Below are 20,270 nucleotides of genomic sequence, written 5' to 3' on the forward strand. Positions count from 1 at the left end.
GACTAATACAAAATTTGTAAAAAAGATACAAAAATAAAAACAAAATGCCAAATGTCTTCACTAGTGGAATGAACCAAGCCTTTTTTTAATACACAAAAAAAATATATAAAACACATTTTTTTTCCCAGTAATGTGAAATCACATTTTCAATTAATTGCTCCACAGGGGTCAGTGGCAATCAAATTAAATGTAAGACCTGTGTAGTGACTAATCTGGTGTAAATCTCTACTTAATTGGAAGCTAACAACAAGAATCTCTAAAAAGAAGTAAACGTTGCAGAATTTTCAATATTTTGAGGACAGGAATTTATTTTTGCAGGTAAAAAAACAAGTTCAAGCTGAGTGTTCTCCCTGGCTCTGAAGGCAATTTCTCTTTTTTACAAACTGAAAGACACAGTTCTGGGACACAGGAGTCCTGCTGCTGCCAGTGCTCAGTGCTGAGCACTTAGGAGTCAGGCAATGTAAGTGGTTTAGGATTCTTAAATAAATATGGATTATTTAAGTGGTGCCTCTTCTTTGTGTACACCTTCTCAAAACACAAAAGCATTCAGGTGATAAAATCTAAGATCTTAAGCAAACCTCAAAATACAACTCCCAAACAAAACAAATGGCAACCAACACTGATAGTTTCTTAAGAACATTACTGATATTAAGGATATTAAACCAGTAGTCTAGATGGCCCAGGAAGTTTCAAAATCTCTCTTATGAGAGGTCTTTATAGCCCTGCCATTGGCGTTCCAGGTTCTAAGCCTGCAGAGTTGCCACCTCTGAGCTCTCCTTTCTAGAAACTAGTGCCAGAAAGCTTTTTGGGCTTTTCCCCAGTGAAAGTTAATCATCTTTCTACGCCACCTAATACCAAGAACAGGGGGTTCCAGGGGAGCAGCCCCTGTTACAGTAAGAAACATAGAGCTATTTATGTTCTTTTTCACCAGTGGCAGCTCCAGTTGTATTCATAAGTCTGTATAAGGCAGAAGGATGGAAGGAGAGCTGGTACCTAGAGGAGAGGACAGCACGTTGCCTTTGAAAGTTGGGAGGCACAGTGGGAATGTTCTTCCCTTTCAAAAACTCCTGGGGCTCCCACTGGGATGGAGGCTCGACATAAGCTTCAATTTATACTGAATTCTTTCTAATGATAAAATAATGCCACCAATTAAAATGTTTTATGTGACAGTAAAGGAAAGATGCTATGCTGGCAATGTGATCAATTAAAATAAAGCAGGACAACCATAAGAAGCTGTCCTTGACTGATTCAGCATTTCTGTAGTCCTGTGTTCAGAAGTGCATGGAAAAATGAAGGAAATAAAAAGAAGAGGAAAAATTTATGCAAATTAATATCTCAAATCTATCTTAAACATACTTTACACTTTGGCTGAAAAAACCATCAGTAGGATTTAAGATTTGGCAAGGTATATCAGAAACTATTTTTATTAGATGCCATCTTTTACCATGTGGAGTTCAAAGCAGGATCTGTAGATCCACTGAACATAATCTACAAGGGTACATTCACTCCACCACAACATTTGTGTCATTTTCTATAATGCAAAAATACCAAAAATTCCAGACTAAATTTAATAGCAAGTGTTAAAAATGTCACCTCTTTGAACAGTGTTCATCTTTTGCAGTTTAAAAAGTATTTATCTTTTACTCGTTTTTTATTACTTAAGATCTGAAGAATAAACCTGATGTATTTACTCCCTCTGACATCAAGATCCACTTTTTCAAGACAGAGGATGGCAATTATCTTCATAAATCAGACAAATAGCTATTCAAATATGGACAATTAACAGACCTGAGGTCAAAAATTGCCACACTGTTGCTCTGTAGAATTCATGCTTATCAAAATTATTTTTTTAAAAATAACAATTTTTCTGAAAAAGGTCTGCTCTTGTTATACTGGTGAAAATTGGCATAAACAGATAAAAAAAAATTGGTGCTTTAAAGTAAGGAGGGTTACTCCAATGAAAATAAAGCCAGTAAAATCAGATTATGGACCAACACTAATCCAGCTATTTAAATATGGCACAAAGTAAGATGAGAAAATCACTGTAACTTCTTTGGTTCCAAGCTGTTGAGATATGAAAGTGCTCTGAAACTAGACTTTTGCCATTACTCAGCTCAGTTACATGTGATATTATGTTGTTCACACATGCCTGCAGATAGAAAGCTATGTACAATTCACATTGTATCTCATTCAACACTAACGTTGGCAGTAAAGACTGAATATCTGGAGTTGAATATTTGAGGCTCATTCACATGCTTGACTTTCAGATCATTTCAAACACTCTGCATTGGATTAAAGAGACAGAAAAGCTGAAAGGAAAAATGTGTGTAGATGGAGTTGTGAGCCCTGCTCAAGGCAGCAGCAGTAGTGAGCCAGCAGTGAATCCATGTTTGTTATTTCCCAGAAGGCCCTGGTAAAATATTCAGTGGAAAACTTTCAGCACCAATTCATAAAATAAATATGTGATGTCTCTTGACATATGAAAAAAAAGGTACTGGGACATGTTCTTTTCCAATTATACCATCTTAAAACTTGGCTTATTCCCCTGTCCCAAATCCAATTTCTAGACACCTTCATCCCAAACTCTCTAGGCCAAGTGTGGATGTAATTGCAGGTCCTCACTGCATGACAAGACACCCAGAATTAGGGTTAATCACAGCTCTTCTTTTCAAACTTTTGAACTGGAAAGCAACACTTGAGAGTGTAAAAACTGGATGTTTGGTGTGATCCTGCATCCCAGCTTTGTTCAGCAGTTCTGCACCTCCTCTGCTGGGTGCTTATCAGTGGTATTGCATCAACAGGTACCCACAGGTGCCCCTGCTCTGCTCCAGGGCTGACTGGGGATATAGTCTCAGATACAGCACAGCTTGTGGGAGCCAGGAGGACCTGGAATGAACAGGAAGTGAATGAGGCCACAGCCTCCTCCAATTTATCCTCCTTCTGTGGCCTCATTCACCTCTTGTTCTCTTCCCATATGGGTTTCTCCACCAGCAAATGGGAATGACAGCTGGCATCTGTTTCCATGGCTCCAGTGCGCTCCCTGCTCTGTGCAGTGGTCACCCACCATCCCTCTCTTCTGCCCATGGGTGCCCAGGGTTTATCTTCCCGCCCTTCTCCGTGTTACAGACAGGTGTTCCCATTCTGCATAGCTGTGACGCAAAAAAATGACAGCAGTGATGACAGCGGTGCTAACCCCTGCTTTGCCTTATCACTTGTGCAGCCTTCAGGGGTTCTGCCCACCCCAGGCATTTGGCAGGTCCTGTAGAAATGATGAAATTCATCAGAAGTAAGGCAGAACAGGGAGCACTGTGCTGAACCCCAAAGCCGGATGTCCCCTGCAAGCTGCTCCTTATAAACCCCACCACCACGTGCAAAGGTGGCTGCAAACACGCGCTGACCTGCCTGCCCCGTAGCAACAAAAAGGGAGTTCCCTTATCATCTCCCTGCCATTTAATATTAAGTTAGTTTGATAAGTTTGGGGATGTCTCAAGGAATCATTCAGCTTATCCCTATACCAGATCTTTAGGTTAGGAAGTGTCCCTAACCCTGAAGTCCTTAGCCTGACGCTGCTGCTGTGGAAAATAAATTGTCTATATCCATGTTCAGAAGAAATTATTTAGAAGGACCGTTTCCAAACAATTCAGCTAGATCTAAAAGCAGTATAAGAGTCCTGAACTGGGACCTAGGGATTTTTATTTTTCAGGCCAAGAGACAAAAAGTAATCTATGCTTTTTCCCAAAAAAAGCCACAATAAGCCACAAGAAACTTGCATCTCCAATCAGAAACACCATGACTATCTAAACTACATCTGATTGGCCTCCTTAAAATCCTAGGACCCATATAATGCCCCTTTCTTTATTATTTTTTAGTTTACAGAATAAACTGATAAGCTGAGAAAATATGTGCAGTATACCATGTATTCTGAAAGTGCTCTAGTTGCTAGAGTTATTAATAGACACAAGCATAGGCTAAGATAAAATATGAAGTCCTTTTTCTTTTGCTAGTAAAAAATTAGTAAAAAAACATATCATTTAGGAAGTCATATAGAAACAAACTGCATAATCTACAGATAAAGAGAGCAAAATGCTCATGGAAGCAAAGCTTATTCATCACTTTATCTTGCAACCTGACACAGTACATGCTCAATCTATTTAATTACAGGAACAGAAAAATAGCAGAGAAATATGTACACAGAACAGCAATGTTTCCAGTCCTACCTTGGTCGTGACAATGCACAGACAATCCATTCTGTAAATCTCCACAGGAGTGTATGTAAATCATAAAAATAAATCAGCAAGGGTGAGGAAAGGCTTTTGAATAGCATGAACAGAACCGGAGGCTTGAATCTGCACAGCCGGCTTTTCCAAGTGGGGCCCTCATAAGAAACTCGAGTCCTCCTCCACAATGCTAAAGGCAGTCATGATGCTCACAGGGATCAGTAAACCCACTAGAAATCGTCTCAAGCAAAACTTCCAGGTGGCTTATCAGGCTTGATTGCTGCATTGTTCAATCTGAGATCAAAATATGCTGTTGAATGGTATGCAGCCCTCTAAATGGGAAGATGAGAACCACAACAAGCACAAAAGAGCAAAAGCATCACATTTCAGCCCTAGCTCTGGTTTCACAATTCTGATCTGCTGTTTCAGTATACCCATAAGATTTCCCTTGCCAAGTCTCTCTCTCTCAGCCTCTCTCTCGCTCTCTCTCTCGCTCTCTCTCAATCTCTCTCCCTCCCGCTCTCCTTCCCTGTCTTTTTTTTCCTCCCCCCTTTCACTCGCTCTCTCCCTCCTCTTCCCTACTAACTCAGAGCAAGCACAAAACACACAACTATCGGGCCCATCTATCACAGTGCTGTCACTTCTCTGCCAAAACAACTGCTTTGGGTTGCAAGGGGTTTTATTAAGAGCATGATTCCTACAAACACACATTGCTGGAAGTGCATGATTGAAACATGAAGGTGTGTGCAAGAACTCGTGCGTCACAGCTACAATTGCTCAGAATTACTGGGTCAGATTCGGATTTGGGAAGTGTATATAAATAACAGCTGGATAAGGCGAACTTGAGCTATAGCAGAAAATAATCAGTCAGGGGAAAGAACCAGGATTTGCACATTTACACATGCACGTGGCTGTCAAGCACAACAGTGGTATAATTTTAGTTCACCACCCGTGGAAAAAACCCCTACATTATATGCATTATTCAAAGCTTTGTAAGGGAACCTTTTTTTTTCCCCATCTATGAAAAATACATCAAACTTTTAATTAAAAGAAAGCACCTTTAACAACAGAGCTTAAACAGTCCTTAAATTCTCTCCCAAACTTTTCTTGCATCATTGACAGATTCACAGACTTAATCTATTTATCGCACATTCTCTATGTTTTGCTTGGAGTTTTACAGACTGTTTAAGCCCCCACAGCCCTACCTTTCTTGCAGTGATTCTGGTGCAGAGCTTGCCTTTCAGGTGTTTTACATGAATCATTCTGAGTTAGAAAGCTTGCTGTCAGCTCTTACGGGCTTCCCTCTCTTACAGATAGAGGAAGAGAGAGAGAGAAGAAAGACGGAGGGAGAGAGAAAGAGACTCAGAAGGGGAAAGATATGTAAAATGAAAGCTCTGGCCAAAGAGAGAGGAAAATCAATGCTCCTATTCACTGGAGAAAAAAAAAAAAATACAGCCAACTGGACTGTTGACAGCAACAAGAGGAAATGTCTAGACACCCATACATTACAATTCACCTTTTCAACACACTGGACAGCACAATCTCCCCTGGGTGCTTTGCTGAAGATCTCTCATTTTCACTCAGAGCTAAAATATGTTTTTAATAGAATAAGTCTTTCCAAGAAAATAAAAGATAATTTAAGAGTCATCTCTCTTCCATAAATTACTCAGGTTATAACCTTAATATTCCCGTGATTGTTGGAGCAGTGAGACGCTCGGTAAATGACACATATTATTTTGCCAAAATGAGGTCACTGCTACCAAAGTTACAAAATCCATAGTGAATCAGATATGTGGTCAGAGAGCAGTCAACCCTCCCCCAACTATTAAAGTCCTGGTGGATACAACATCTTAAAGAGAAAGTCTCCAGAGCACTTAGAACTGTGTCTAAGGCTTTAACTCGCTCTGAGCATACACGTGTGCACAAAACAAACTTGATTTGCATTTACAGGCAGTGCTAGAACCTGCAGGTTTTCCCCCAACTGAGATTTAGTCCAGTAGCCAAACAGACAAGTTTATTAAACTATAGATTACATGAAACAGGGAACTTCCACACATCCTTGAAGCAAGACCCAATTAAATATCTCCTTAAGAGGAAATTAACCCATTAAAGTGGTGCAACGTAAGCCACCCTTGTGCTCTAAGCATTACCGGGTAAAAGTGTATTCAGTCAACTCTAAAATCAGCAGGTATTTTAACACTTGGGTGTAAAGCACGCAACAGTTTGTTCTCTTCTAATTGATAGACTCAAGCTGATCTAGTAAGGTGTGAAATATTTCATACATATAATTACCTAATGACTTGCCTGTAAAATTTCATCTCAGACTTGAAATTGGCATACGGAGATGCATTTTGAGATTGGTCTCTAAGTGCATGACCTGTAAATGCTCCTACTTGCAACTCTACTCTTGTGAGACAATCCCAGTGAATTCATGATCCTATTTAAAGTTGATTTGAAAAACAGAGGGTTTCAACCCTTTGGGGATGCTTACATGAACGTGACTCACCCAGCTCCCTCAAAAAGCTTCCTCCTGCACTCCTCCAATTTTTTCATGTCACCTCCTTCCATTAAATATGACAATGAGCATTTAACAGGGCAGGGTTTGCACATGTGCTCCTCCAGCTTAATACATAATTGAGCAGTTTGCTCCCTAAAATACTGCCACCTATTTTTTAGCCCCATAATCTCCCATAACCCCAGACAGAAGGATGACATGCTTTTGGTGATGCAGACCCCAGCTTCAAACTTCCACAGGCTGATTTTGGTTGCCAGGGCTCCCAGTCATAGCTTCTAACACACAATGACTGGCAACAGATGACTTTCAATGGGTCTCCAGTATTTCTTCAAAGACACAGTCCTTCATTTCCATTAACAACCAATCCCAGACGCCAAAAAGAGGCTGAGCTGTTTAATATTGTTTCTCCAACTAGATACTTTTTCCATTATTTTTTTCTCCCCAAGAATAAGATTTTCAAATCCTTAGCAGTGCTTTACCCTTCATTAGCAACACCTCCTTCTGCTCTAATTTCTGGAGGTCATATCACTGCTTAGTTCTATTTTTTCCTCTGTTCTTCCAGCTTCTTATTAAATGTACATATGATCCTGACTGAAATCTACTATAGAAAGGCTTGACCCAAAAACTAAAAAAATTTGAGGAGCAGCCATCTGGGGTGAAAAGACATGGTTTATAGTTGCTCATAGTCAACTTGGATAGTAAAAAATAACCACCTCTGTGATGAGCTCTGACTCTTGGGAAGCCTTAATATAGGAAGAATAACAACTATTTCCCACTGTGACACCAACAGCTCTGGGGATCACCCTTCTGCCCATCTGACTGCTCCCTTCTCCTCTAATTTTACCAAGGTATCTGTTTTTAAGGCATACAAAAACCAGCAATATGAGGTGAGTGGGTGAAATCGTATGGTCTTTTAATGCAGTTTATACTGGACAATTTAATGCTCCTTTCTGGCATTAAAGTCTTCATTGTATCCAGGTACTTCCACTTGGATAACCAAAGCAGAGGGTTTAATTAGGCCACTATATTTAGAACCAGAGCCTGCAACATCCCGCTGAATTCAATATTTGTAAAAGCAAGCTTTCGTAAAAGCTAAAATCATTAGAAAAGATTTTGATTTCTTTTTTTAAATCTTTCATTATGCACCTTCTTAAACACTTCTTAAATTCTTTGAAACCCAAATATTATAAAGCAAATCTGTAAAGAAAAATAGATTGATAAAAAAAATAAAAAGCCTAACTGGATTATTTTCTTTTATTAAAGGAGTCGAGATTAAGAAAAGCAAGAGCACTACATCTCCAAGTTTTGGAGACTAAGAAAGGAGGCATCTAACCAGACTGTTAACATTGCATTAGCAATGTCAGCATCTTGAAAAATTCAGCCAGTGATTATTTAGAGCTCCATGCACCTACACAGAGAACACATGAACACACACGCTCTTACAAATATAGAGGAAGATTTATTTACTCCTAATGTATCTTAAATTGTGTACTATGGAGTATTTGTTGATGGTATTACTTTCCCAGGTTATAGCCTCTTTCTTCCTTTCAGGTTCTCTATTGCATCCAAACAATCTACAAATAAATATTTTCCTGATTACGTCTTCCAAGAGGGTAATTGATGTAGTTGGCAAATTATTTCTTTACAGCCAGAGCCCACTTAAACCACTTGAATGCATTTCCTGTGGATCCCAACTGGTTACTTAGTTGGTTAACACCAGGATTCAAGTGATCTGAGTAAGTATATGCTACAAGGGAAAATCTCATGAAACAGTTTCTTTATGAAGGCTGCTTTGTGGTACACTAAAAAAAAAAAATAAAATAAAAAAAGGAGAGAGAAACTACTAATCCCGTAGATCCTGGATATGTAGTTAAAAGCTGTATTACAGATGAAATGTCAGAATAAATCCTTCTTCATCCAGAAAGAGAAGTTAATACAAATTTCAGAAAGCACTTTCTGTATACCTTAGTCACTCAGAATTTTAATGTAGTTCCCAGGCTGAATCAGAATCCCAGGAGTCCTGGTGTTAATTTAAAGATCACAAAATTAGCAATTCTTCCCCTCCTAACTGCAGCAGCCCTAAGATCAGCAGCTCTGCAACTGGCCTGAGGCCCAGAAGAGTCTCAGACAGAAGCCGTAACACGAATCATTCCCTTCACCCGTGCATGGCAAATTTCACTGCTTTTTAGCACAATCAATTTTGGAGTCCTGACCAATTTTTCCAGCTGGTAGCTTTTCCAATGAGAAGAAATAGACAATTCTCTTTTTTTTTTTTTTTTGTAGAGAAGCAGACCTTGCCTCTCAAAGCCCTGAAGGTAGATGGTAAAACGGGCACAGGGAGATGAGAAAGGTGGACAGGCAGCTCCACTACTTCACCACAAGAAGGTCTGTGCACCCAGGTGGCCATGGTGGCCTCAGGCTCAACAGCCACAGAAAAAGTTTCTGCTTCACAGTTGTGGAAGGGATTCATTCTCTTCTTACCCCAAATAAATTCCCACCTTACCACCCCTTTACGTAGTACATGGGAGCTCGCACCACTATAGCCAAGCAACTTCCCCAGAAGAAAAATCAAAAAATCTACTTCTTACACAGTGCAGCCTCTTCAGCAGTCTCATTGCCACTTGCTCACCAGTTTGGGGTCCAATGAGGAGGCAATATGGCAAGCTGGGAACACAATATGACTTGTAGGATTGTAGGACATGTGCTTTCATCATCACAGAGTATGGAGCAAAGGTCCTTGACCCATCCTACAGCTCTGAAGTTCCTTGGACAAGCTAGCCTTTCAAAAGCCCCGCAACCTTTGTTAGTTTAAAACTTATGTCTAATGTTTTTCCTATCTATTATTTCCTATATAAACCCATAATTGTTGTCCTGCTTCACACAAATCCCTTACTCTGAGTGAAACAGAAGTGCTTCAGTTACAAATGCTCTGCTGGCTTTATGCAGGCTGGGATGCTCTGCAACAGAATCACGTGGTACTCGAGGGCGGTACACCCAGAAGTGGTTCTCAATTCTCAAGATTAATGGTGAATGAAGAGTTCATTTTCATTCTCAAGCATTCTGCCTGGGGAACTAAATCTAACAACCAATAGATCATCAGGAACTGAAAAGCTCTGGCACATATGTTCAAACATGTAGCCACCCTTAAATTGTTATGTGTCACTCTCACAGCAGCCACTAACAATCAAGCACACTGACTTGAAAAAGAAATCAGACAAAATTAAGCTTTCAAGTGAACTGACACACTAAACCACAAGTTCCTGGAAACGAAAACAAAACATCTGCTTTCTACTATCCCATGGTACTGTGAACTGAACAAAACACCACTCACAGCTCTGAATGTCTTAGAGTTTGGCAATGGAGTTGCCAGTTTTCAGAGTTTCCTCTCAGGTACACTTTGTACATGAACAGCAAGAAAATGTAGTATATAGGATTGCTGATGGAGAAACATTCAGTCCAGGGTTTGCAGCGACTAAAAGTAGGATAATAGTGCATTGTTCAGCTGGGGATTCATGACAGAAATCACATTGTAAAATGGAGATAACTACATCCCATGATTTTCACAATATCCTCATGGACACAAGGTATTTAGGGTGTCTATCAAACTTATGATAATTTCTTGCTTTGGAGAAATAAAATCTTCCATAAATATAATGACAAATTTCAATGAGTATGTATGTCCTTGTATTTCAACTATCAAGTACCACCACGCTACCATACGGTACAAGATTTTCTGATTGGGAAATTGGGAGCACAACAACACAAGAAACTCATAAAATCATGTTAGAAAATTAGATCCTTAGATTTTTAAAATTTAATGAACAGAGAAATCAATCTAGAAATGGAAATAAAGCCCATGGAAAAGCTTTAGACAAGAGGAATAATCTGCAAGTTCCTACTGTTGGAAACAACTTTTGCCGAAGTCTACAAGATACTACACAAGCACAACAGCTCTGTTAATGTCTCTTCTCTTTACATCATGTTTCCAGCTTGTTTACTTTAAAAGAAAACTTAGTAAGTTTCTATCACTTCAAAAAGGAAAAATACACAATGACACCAAGGCTGAAAGTCTACATAATAATATCTAAGCCCAAGGGAATTGTTCCAGATGAGTTGTGAGCCTATGAAAATAATGGAGATACTATAATGAAACACTTACTACTTCACTGTTGCATGCAGCAAGAAAGGGAAGTGTAACCCAGCCCCTTACCACAGCCATGAAGTAATGCTATTTGGCAGAGCTCTATGATAGGTATCATTAGGCTACCCATACAAAAATAATTGCATTTCTGACATCCAAATTCGTCCATACTGACTCCAGACCAAAAAGAAACTACAATACATACTAAGAGACTGAAAACACCTGGAATAAAACCTACTAACTGCACAACAACTTGGACTTCAAAAACAGACTGAAATTAAACTACCTTGAGGTCAGCAAATCTGTAGAACCATCACCAATACAAATGAGACTTGTACATAAAAATTAAAATTAAATCTTGCCTAGGTCAGCATAAAACATCCAGGGCTAGCAATGTACCACAATAAAGTGCCGCTGAAAACATCATTCAAATGTGATAATGGACATGCAGACGTTAAGAAATAAAAAAATAAAATAAATAAAAAATAAAATAAAAACAAATTTAAAAAAATAAAACCTCAGAAGCTCAAATTCAGTATGTCCTACACACTTCACCTCCAGCAAAACTTCACTAAACAAGAATTTCATTCTCCAGCATAAAAAAAGAGTGGACAGTACCTTTGTCTTCATGTCTACTACACAGTTTTCAAAAGCTGGGTTCTCCTTGTTGTGTTCACCACCTTGGCCAGGTCCCTCTGATCCATTGGAAGCTGCAGGCTAAAGAGCAGGATGGAAAAAACACAAACAAAGCAGTTGAGATGTGTGCTTTAATTCAATTACACTTGAACATAAAGATTAGCATGCATACAGAAAGGGGAGCCTGAATTCAGATAAGTATCAGGTGGTTTATAGAGAAGATTTTCACCTCAATGTTTTTTCATGCAAAACTTTCTGGGTTTAATCCTACAGGCACTCTCATGGAAGTCTGTGAAAGTCTTAATAGGCTAAATCTGCAAGATGATGCTTATCATAATCTCTGTGTGACTTCAGAAGGCATTGAAGGTGCTCTGCAGCTCTCAGCAACAGAACATAAAGATAAGGAAGGAAATCAGCGCCCTGGCAAAAAGACCTGCTGACCATGATGGGGCTCTCATCTGGAGTAGCTGCAGGAATATATGTCTCCTTACAGCAACAAACAAATTATCTGGTTTGTTTTCTTTTTCTAATTCATGACATTTTCCTAAGTGAAAAAATATTAAAAGGTTTCTTGCTTGACCAGTAACCATATGTGTAAATCTTTTAAATTCAAATGTATTTATTTGTTACTTTTCCTTCACTTACACAGATTTCAATCTTACATTGCTTACGCAAAGCCCTCATAAAACACACAGTATTTCTTCAAATAATATCTTTGGCAGAAGGCATAGTAAATTGCTATATTTGTTTTTTCAATTTTCCTGCTGGAAATCTAATATATTACTGTAGATTTTTACATTAAGACAGTAAATATTACAAATGACATCTCTGTTTACAATGCTCTGCCCTGCAATAATGTGCTTGAAGAGTCAGCCTTTGAATGAAATGTGATGACTGCCTCTAACTCAGATCTGGAAAAAATTTCTGAGCATTCCGCAAAAGCACAAACAGGAAAGCAGGGAGGATTCAAACAGAGTTCAGTGTCTTGTGTCTGTGGGTGCCAAGCATTGCAAGCACCCTGAGTGATTTAGACCCATCCTGTTTTAGCCTTTGCAACAGGAGTGCAGTCAATTTTAACACAACAGGCAAGAAATTGTTAGCATTTTAAGCAGAGCAGCCTTTGCCAGCACAACTTGGAAAACAACAAGCCAATGCCACAGAAACAGCCAAATCACACTCGCATGTGCAAATGTTCTCTCCTCTGATCCTAGGTTGTTTATTCAGGGCTCTGTCCAGCAAAAGACTGAGTGCTGGCCCCAATCCAGCCAACTACTTAGACACGTGCTTTTAGCTTCACTGGAACCAATGGATGAGTCCTGTGCTCCAGTAAAGCCTGTGTGTGAAGGTTGGATCAGGCCCAGCATCTCAGCATTCCATGGGTCTAAGTACACAGGACTCCACAAGTCCTCTCTGAGGTTACAGCTTCCCTCACATGGAGACCCATGGCTGATTTCTATTCACCAAAGGCTGTTGAGTATCTCCCATTTGTAATCTGGAAGGGAGTAAGGGACAGAAAGACAACGAGGCCAAAATTTTCAAGGACAGCAGGAAACTAAACCCAGGTCTTGCCTCAGAGCCTAGAGAAAATCCAAGCAACTCCCTAAATGCTTCTTTCACAAAGAGAAAATGGGTTTTGCAAGGAGCTAAAAACCATGCATAAAATTTTCGTTTCACCTTTGCTTTCTTTGAATAACTGACATAAATGTTTTTCATTGTTATTATTTACAGGCAACAATATAAACTCTTCAAATCAATTCATTATTTATTTGCTCTAACTATCAAGAGCTCTAAGATCCTGGTTCTAAAGGAGCTGAGCTCCTGCAGCTCCTCTAAAGGGTTTTGACAAGCTTCAGCAGAAACTTCTATGGTAACGTTTATCAAATGAGTGCAGCTGCAAAATGGGATAAGAAACTTACTTTGTGTACATTTTACATGTTTTTTCTCAAATTTTTCACCATTAGTTGGCTCCAATATTTTGAAAGAACATAAAACAATGTCATAAGATGTTCTGAAATGTTTCCATTGTTTTCCTTAGGGAAATGGGTCACAAATTCATTGTAAAGAGCAGAAAATCAAGGACATTAGAGGGGTTCAAACAGCTCAAGCAAGAGTAATTGTAATAAATCTGGAACATCTCTCTGTTCCAGTGTATTAAGGTTCAGTATTCATTAACAAAATAATATATGGTTTCCCAACCTAAAAAGCCAGCATACATTAGAAATCCATCTGAACACCAAGAGATATTTAATTCTGTGTTATGAAATAAATGGGACTGTACAATCCAAGAGACAGAAAGAATACTTGCTGTGCATTTTGACAAATGTATTAAAAACTAACAATTTTGGATTAGTCTTTTCTTATTCTTGATTACATACAACCCTCCCTTTGGAGGCCAACAAAAAGTCTATCCTGCTTAAAATTATTTTTATACTTTATAGCCAAAAGCTGCCTGCTCATGCAAAGGAAGTGCTTCAGCAACACCTCATTATTCCTGAGCCATGAGCAGGAGACACAGAACTGGCAGCCCCACCATGACACACTACAAATGCAGCAGACAACATGCGCCATGCTCACACATCCTTGCAGGAGGTTCTGGAAATAATAGCTTCAAGCTTGAACTACAATTACTGCCAAAACTATATACTTTTTATCACAGCCCTGCATCTAGAGAGCTGGCAGTTGGAACTCTATCTTCCTCTTCACAGAAGAAAGCATGATCTTACTCTCTCCAAATTGGTCAGAGAAACAGAAGTGATTTCACAAGTAAACGTTGCAAGATCAAAACTTCACATAGTAACTTTACTCACATGGTTAGTAACCTTGAGCTTTGGAGATCACACCTAAAGCAGCCTTCTAATTTTATGTATGATTAACACTAATCTATTTAGACTATAATTAACAGATACTGTTTAGACAATCATCTCCTCGGCATGTCTCTTTCATTGTGCAAACTCACAGCATTATTTAAATATTTATTAATAAAAGAGTAAGCACATTACCTACCTTTGTTATTTTTGTCTAATTTTAATTGTGCTCAGTGAAGTTTTTCTGTGCTTGTAACACATCTTGCAGGTAGCTTTCTAGGGCATGCACAAATGACACAATCAACTGACAACAAAACTAGCTAATTATTTTTTGGCAAAGTACATAGATATGAGTTATGAAAGACTAGTCACCGGTTCCACTTTCAGCAGGCAGCAGGTTCCAGTTCACGTCTGAGCCAGCAACCAGACAGAAGGAGCATCTGCCCTCACAGGCAATTATGGCAGATGGGGTTTCCATGAGTTTCTATGGGAGGTCCTCCTACAGCAGCCAAGCCATGTAATGGCAGATGAATTCCCCAGACTAGCATAAGACTTTACAGAATTCCCAGAATTTATACCGGATATATCAATAGGAGGAATTTATAACCATCCCCAATAGTTACCACATGTTTATTTCTTGGGGTGAAGCCCAACACTGAGAATATAAAAAATATTTAAAAAAAAAAAACCAGGAAACATACGTGCAAACTTTATTCTGCTCTTCCACAGTCTAGGATATTGCTTCCAGGACTTTGAATTTTTTTACATACATGGAATATTTTCTATGGCTAGCAAAGGCTGATCAGCTTTACAAAGGGCCCAGGAGGGTGGGTGGAAGTGTGAGGAACTACAGTCCATGAGCCCAAACAAATGTGCGACCGCTTTAGGGCTCAGAGAGCTAATGCACCTTCCCCAACAGCCACTAGCTTAGGGAACACTCTCCTCTATGCTTTTAGCAAGAGAAATTCAAAACAGAGGCTTCCCTGAGATGTCTTTGGCCACTTTGTGTTACCGCTGAAGATCAATTGATCACGCGAACACAGGTTGAGGTGTGGTGCAAGAAAGAGCAGAGTTTATTTTTCCTCCCAGGATTTATAGGCTTCCTACCACGGCCAGGGATTGGATGGTCAGGATAACACTTTCTCACTGCACTGGCCATGAGAGGTGCCCATTACAAGATGTGTAACAGAAAGAATGTACACATATCTATGTTTATAGTTACTGTCCTGGGAAAGTCCTTAGAAAACTATGTCAGCAAGCTCAGAAGCTGAGTTTTCAGGGCGACAACTTTGGATCACCAGTTGGTAGCTCTGCTCCAGTGTCACGAGAGCCTATCAATAAATGCCTGCTTGCCCCGAGTGATTTGCATGAGGTGAGGAAAGGAATAAAAAAACCCATGATTTGTTAACTTCTGGATGCTGGCATCTGTCAGGAAATCTATCATCCTGGAAACCAAATGCACCCAGAAACATATAGTGCTGATAGATACTGCTTTTATTTAATTAACTTTTCTAGAGTAAGCATATTTGAAAATCATTAGAACATCTAAAAAGCTACATTTCAACATAATAATGCTGGGATTATCCATTTTACAGGACACTGATGTAAATTAATTCATTCAGCAGCTATGCTGGAGTAGGAAGCAACCTGAGCAGAACTGAGATGCTCAGCAGGATGCTGCTACTAGCAAAGAACAGAACACACCTCTGTGCCAGGTACAGCCAACCTGCTCACGCTCTGCCTAAGCTGTGTGTGAACCAGAACTGGACTCAAGTCAAGTTCATCCTTTACAACATGCCAGCAACAACATGAACGCCTTCTGTGCCTGTGATCTGTCCTCCAAGCTCTGCACCTTTCTGCCATACCTGTGCCGAGCTGACAGCTCTCCTAAACGTGCTGCCAGCATCAGTGGACCAAAAAAAAACAAAACAAAACAAAAAAGTTGTACATCTTAACAGATTGTGGGAGACAAAGCATCTGTGAGGGAAGTTTTTGCTGCAATGCCATGCAGAGAAATAATCCTAGAGACCATAAGATGTGCTTTTCTAGTCCTATTTCTATGCCTCTCATATTCCTTTTTACAGGGAGAAATGTCATTCAACAAATTCTTTTCAGGATATGACTTTCATCCATAACACTGAAAACTCAGACAATCCCAGAGCAGGCCATGCTAAAAACTAAAATCAGAAATATAATGCCACAGAAGTCAGGCAGTTTAATTTGCCTCAGCTGGGCCTAAATTTCAATCCAGAAATAATATATCAGGGCTTTCTTTTCTAATTCAGTATTCCTAAGGCCCTATAGAAAGGCATAGTTCCATGTCAAATGATTTAGATGTCAGAATGGATTTTATTTCCATTTCCATGTAAGGGTTTCTTGGTAATTTTTTGATGACATCAAGGTTTGCTCCACATCACATTGCATTAGCTCAGACTTTGCAGCTGTCTTAAGTCAGGGTGATGTTGTAGAGCACTATGAGGTCTCATGGCTAAGTCCTGTAAGCATGTCCCTTCTGCCCCAGTCTTCCCAATATGACCAGTAAATGTGAATGAAAAAAAATACACATTTGAGCATGGATTCTACTGTACAAATCACATCACAAGTGTTTTAATTTTTTTTTTTAAGTTACTGTGTTTGAAAGTGAGCATAATTATCACAATAATATTTAGGTTGCCCTGGGATTTTTATGATTTCACTTTAACTAATATGGATTCAACCTTTCAGAAAATTTTATGACAGCCTTAAAGAGTGTTACAGCTCAGGAACAATTATCTGGCTATGGACTTGTGTCTCAGAAAGGTCAGGATCTGATTTAATGCTGCTCCACCCTCCTGAGAGCAAATCTTTCTCTCAGTGTGTTTCTGGATGTCAGAATGTCACTGGTGAACTTTGCATTTTCTTGTCCCCGATACAGATTTGACCATTCATCTAAAAGCTCTCATCCAAGCCATCAGTTACTGGAGTAGTCACTTTTTCTGGACTAACACAAAACCCACACTCAGACCTGATTTTCCCTCACTATCCATATCACACAATTATCTAGCTGCACTGTGACTCTGATCTATGGCAAGACAACTGACTTTCCAGGCAGGAAATTTAGGCAGGGAGGAGGCACTGACGCATGCATCAGCTTTTCTCCTCCCAGACAGAGAATTCAGATGAAGCTGGCTGGAGTCAATTGGCCCCACAAACTCAAGCCTGGTGACCAACCAGAAGACACACACAGGATTCTTTTTGCTCATCCAGGCTCTGTCTCCAGTGTCACTTGTCATAGAATCATAGAATGGTTTGGTTGGAAGGGAACTTTAAAGGTCATCTGTTCCAATGCCCCTGCCATGGGCAGAGACACCTTTCACTAGATCAGCTTGCTCAGAATCCTATCCAGCCTGACCTTGAGTTTTTCCAGGGGTGGGTCATCCACCACTTCTCTGTTCCAGTCTTTCACCATCCTCATTGTAAAAAAAAAAAAAAAAAATCTTATATATAAATCTAAATCTACCCTCCTTAAGTTTAAAACCATTAGCCCTTGTCCTATCATAACATGCTCCACAAAAAAGTCTGTGCCCATCTTTCTTGTAAGTTCCTATTAGAGCACTGTAAGGTGCTCTAAGGTCTCTCAGGAGCCTTCTCTTCTCCAGGTTGAAAATTCCAGCTCTCTCAGCTGGACTCGATAGGAGAGATGCTCTAATCCTATCGTCATCTTTCTACCCATCCTCTGGACTCACTCCAACAGTCCACATCTTTCCTGCATTGTTATTTGGATGCAGTATTCCAGGAGGGGTCTCAGGAGACAGAATTATGGATGCAGAAAAGAGAAGAGCTCATTCAGAGCTTTATTTTTGAGCTGGGAAACAAATCAAGGTACCCATGTGTCTCCTTTCCCAGGCAGCAGAGAGTCACTAAGGTCACACAACAGTGGACTCTGCCATGAGTGACAATTTGTACAGCAGGAAGGGAAGGGAGCAGGGCACTGTGCAGCCACTAGAGCCCCTGCAAACACAAGCCTTGAGAGGGCTTTTGCTCAAGCAGTCTCCCCTGCTGAGACCTGGCACACCAAGTAGTGATGGTTGGCAGGATGTGGCAAAGAGAAAAAATTAGAAAAAAACCAAAAACAAAAAAAAAAAAACAAACCCCACAAAGATGAACTCTGCTGCCAGGATGAAGAGATAAATAATTTACAATTCAGACATACGAAAATGACACTCAAAGAATGAGACTGGACAGATTGGTTGCAGTTTTCAGGCAAAGACACACCCCAGCTGTAGCTCCATGTCAGGCAGATATTTGCCCACAAAAAAATGGAGGCAATTAATTTATGTATTGCTGAAGGGATATTTTCCAAAACATTCCTGGTAGCAGTGTTTTTAAACTCCAGAGGGCAAATGTAGACACCTCTGAACAGGCGAATTAATGAAATTAAAACATTAAACAAATAAATGCATTTTCCTCAGCTCGCTGGGATCTGAGTCAGATCATTCTCATTCCTTTACCTTTTAGCTATCAGCCTGCACTTTGCTGGGCATAAAGAATATAAAACATGAAGAGTAATTGGGATATTAAAGATCTATTTCTTTCAAATAAAGCAGAAGCTATTACTGAACTCTTATGAAGGCTGGAGGAAAAGGACAAGAAAAATTAAAAGGCTGAACATAATTAATGAATGCTCATTTAGAATTCGCTATCATAAAATATCTTGGAAGCAAAATCTACAGCTGAAGAGGGCAGGCTGTATGCAGGAACAAGCTCTGGAAGGAGCTCCATGTGCACTGCACCAAACTGAGAAGACAGATAGGAAGCTGTGGTTGCTGGGAGATCCCTTCAAGCATGGGCTAATGACACCTGCCAAGAAGCCCTGCAAGCAGAAAGGTCACCTGCAGTAAGAGTGACATGCTAAAGCACATAGTTTGATTCCAGTTGTGCCCACCTGCACACGTTTTATTCATTAGCTTCAGTGGACTCACTCCACACTTTAGCCCGTATTAATGAAATCACAATCTTGCCATGGAAGTACAAGTAGACCACAGCTGGAAGCAAATGCAAATACTTGGAAACAGAAAAAAAAAAAAAGAAAGTCATTAACTGTAAGGGAAAACATGACTTATGATTTTAAATTAAATAATCTTTGCATGCTATTTTAATTAGCAAGGATAATGTTTATTTTACTTACATAGAAGTTCTGGATACATAAATTCCAACCTACATATTTCAGTTGCCATAACAACTTGATACATTTATTCTCTTGTGTCATTTTTTATTGCATCAGTGTAGATTTTTTTTTTTAAAACAACCACGAAAGAAAAAAAAGCCAACTGCTTCAGTTGCTATAATAACACACTATTTTTTTAATTGTGCTTTTCACATTTAATTATTCTGGAAACCAATATAATTTTTCTCCAAAGATGTTCCTAGCACAGTGTGGAAAATTCAGTACCAATTTCAGGGCTCAGTGTTGGGTCTGTCAAAAATCCCAACGATATGTACAGCCCTTTAGCTCAACTGTTACTCTAGCAGTCTCCCTTAGGATAATATAGCTTGAGGTCAAGTTCTTAACAGAAGACCTACACAGTAAGTCTAAGTCTCCAGTTAGTGCATTTTCCCCTGAAAACCTGAAATAAATTAAATTAACTCTTCAGATTGGTGCACAATAGATTTGAGGCAGCAAACATAACTGCAGAGATGCAAAATGATTGAGTAAATCACTGCAGTGTGCTCCAGGCCAGGAGGATCTTACAGAGCAGTTTCCATATTTCATACACATTGGTGTAGCACATGATGAACTTAACTACACTTTTATCCAGGAGCAGAACTGTCTCCTAAACTCTCAGGGCCTACAAGGAATTGGATCAAATCTTTAAGGATACAGTCAAATGGCACTATAATGGAACAGAGAGGATGAGGACAGCCTTTGTCCTTCCCCCTGCAGTGCAGCAGAGCCTGCTGTTGCCCATTGACCTTTC

At 39.6% G+C, this 20,270-nt stretch overlaps 1 protein-coding gene across 2 annotated transcripts in view; it reads right to left on the reverse strand.

Annotated features, from left to right (window-relative positions):
• Window positions 1–20,270, reverse strand: part of DLG2 (discs large MAGUK scaffold protein 2) — a 991,421-nt gene that overhangs the window by 832,881 nt on the left and 138,270 nt on the right. Inside the window, exon 5 of one of the 2 annotated variants that reach the window (XM_088051071.1) lies at window positions 11,492–11,590. In XM_088051071.1, coding sequence (XP_087907197.1) covers window positions 11,492–11,590 — 99 coding nt within the window. Of the gene's footprint in view, window positions 1–4,217; window positions 4,343–11,491; window positions 11,591–20,270 lie in introns of those variants that run through there. The other variant, XM_088051059.1, reaches the window with a different exon arrangement.

The sequence above is a fragment of the Pseudopodoces humilis genome, chromosome 2 (genome assembly GCF_049639895.1).
Source record: "Pseudopodoces humilis isolate 2021_Gansu_Grassland_sample_001 chromosome 2, ASM4963989v1, whole genome shotgun sequence".
Lineage (NCBI taxonomy): Eukaryota > Metazoa > Chordata > Aves > Passeriformes > Paridae > Pseudopodoces > Pseudopodoces humilis.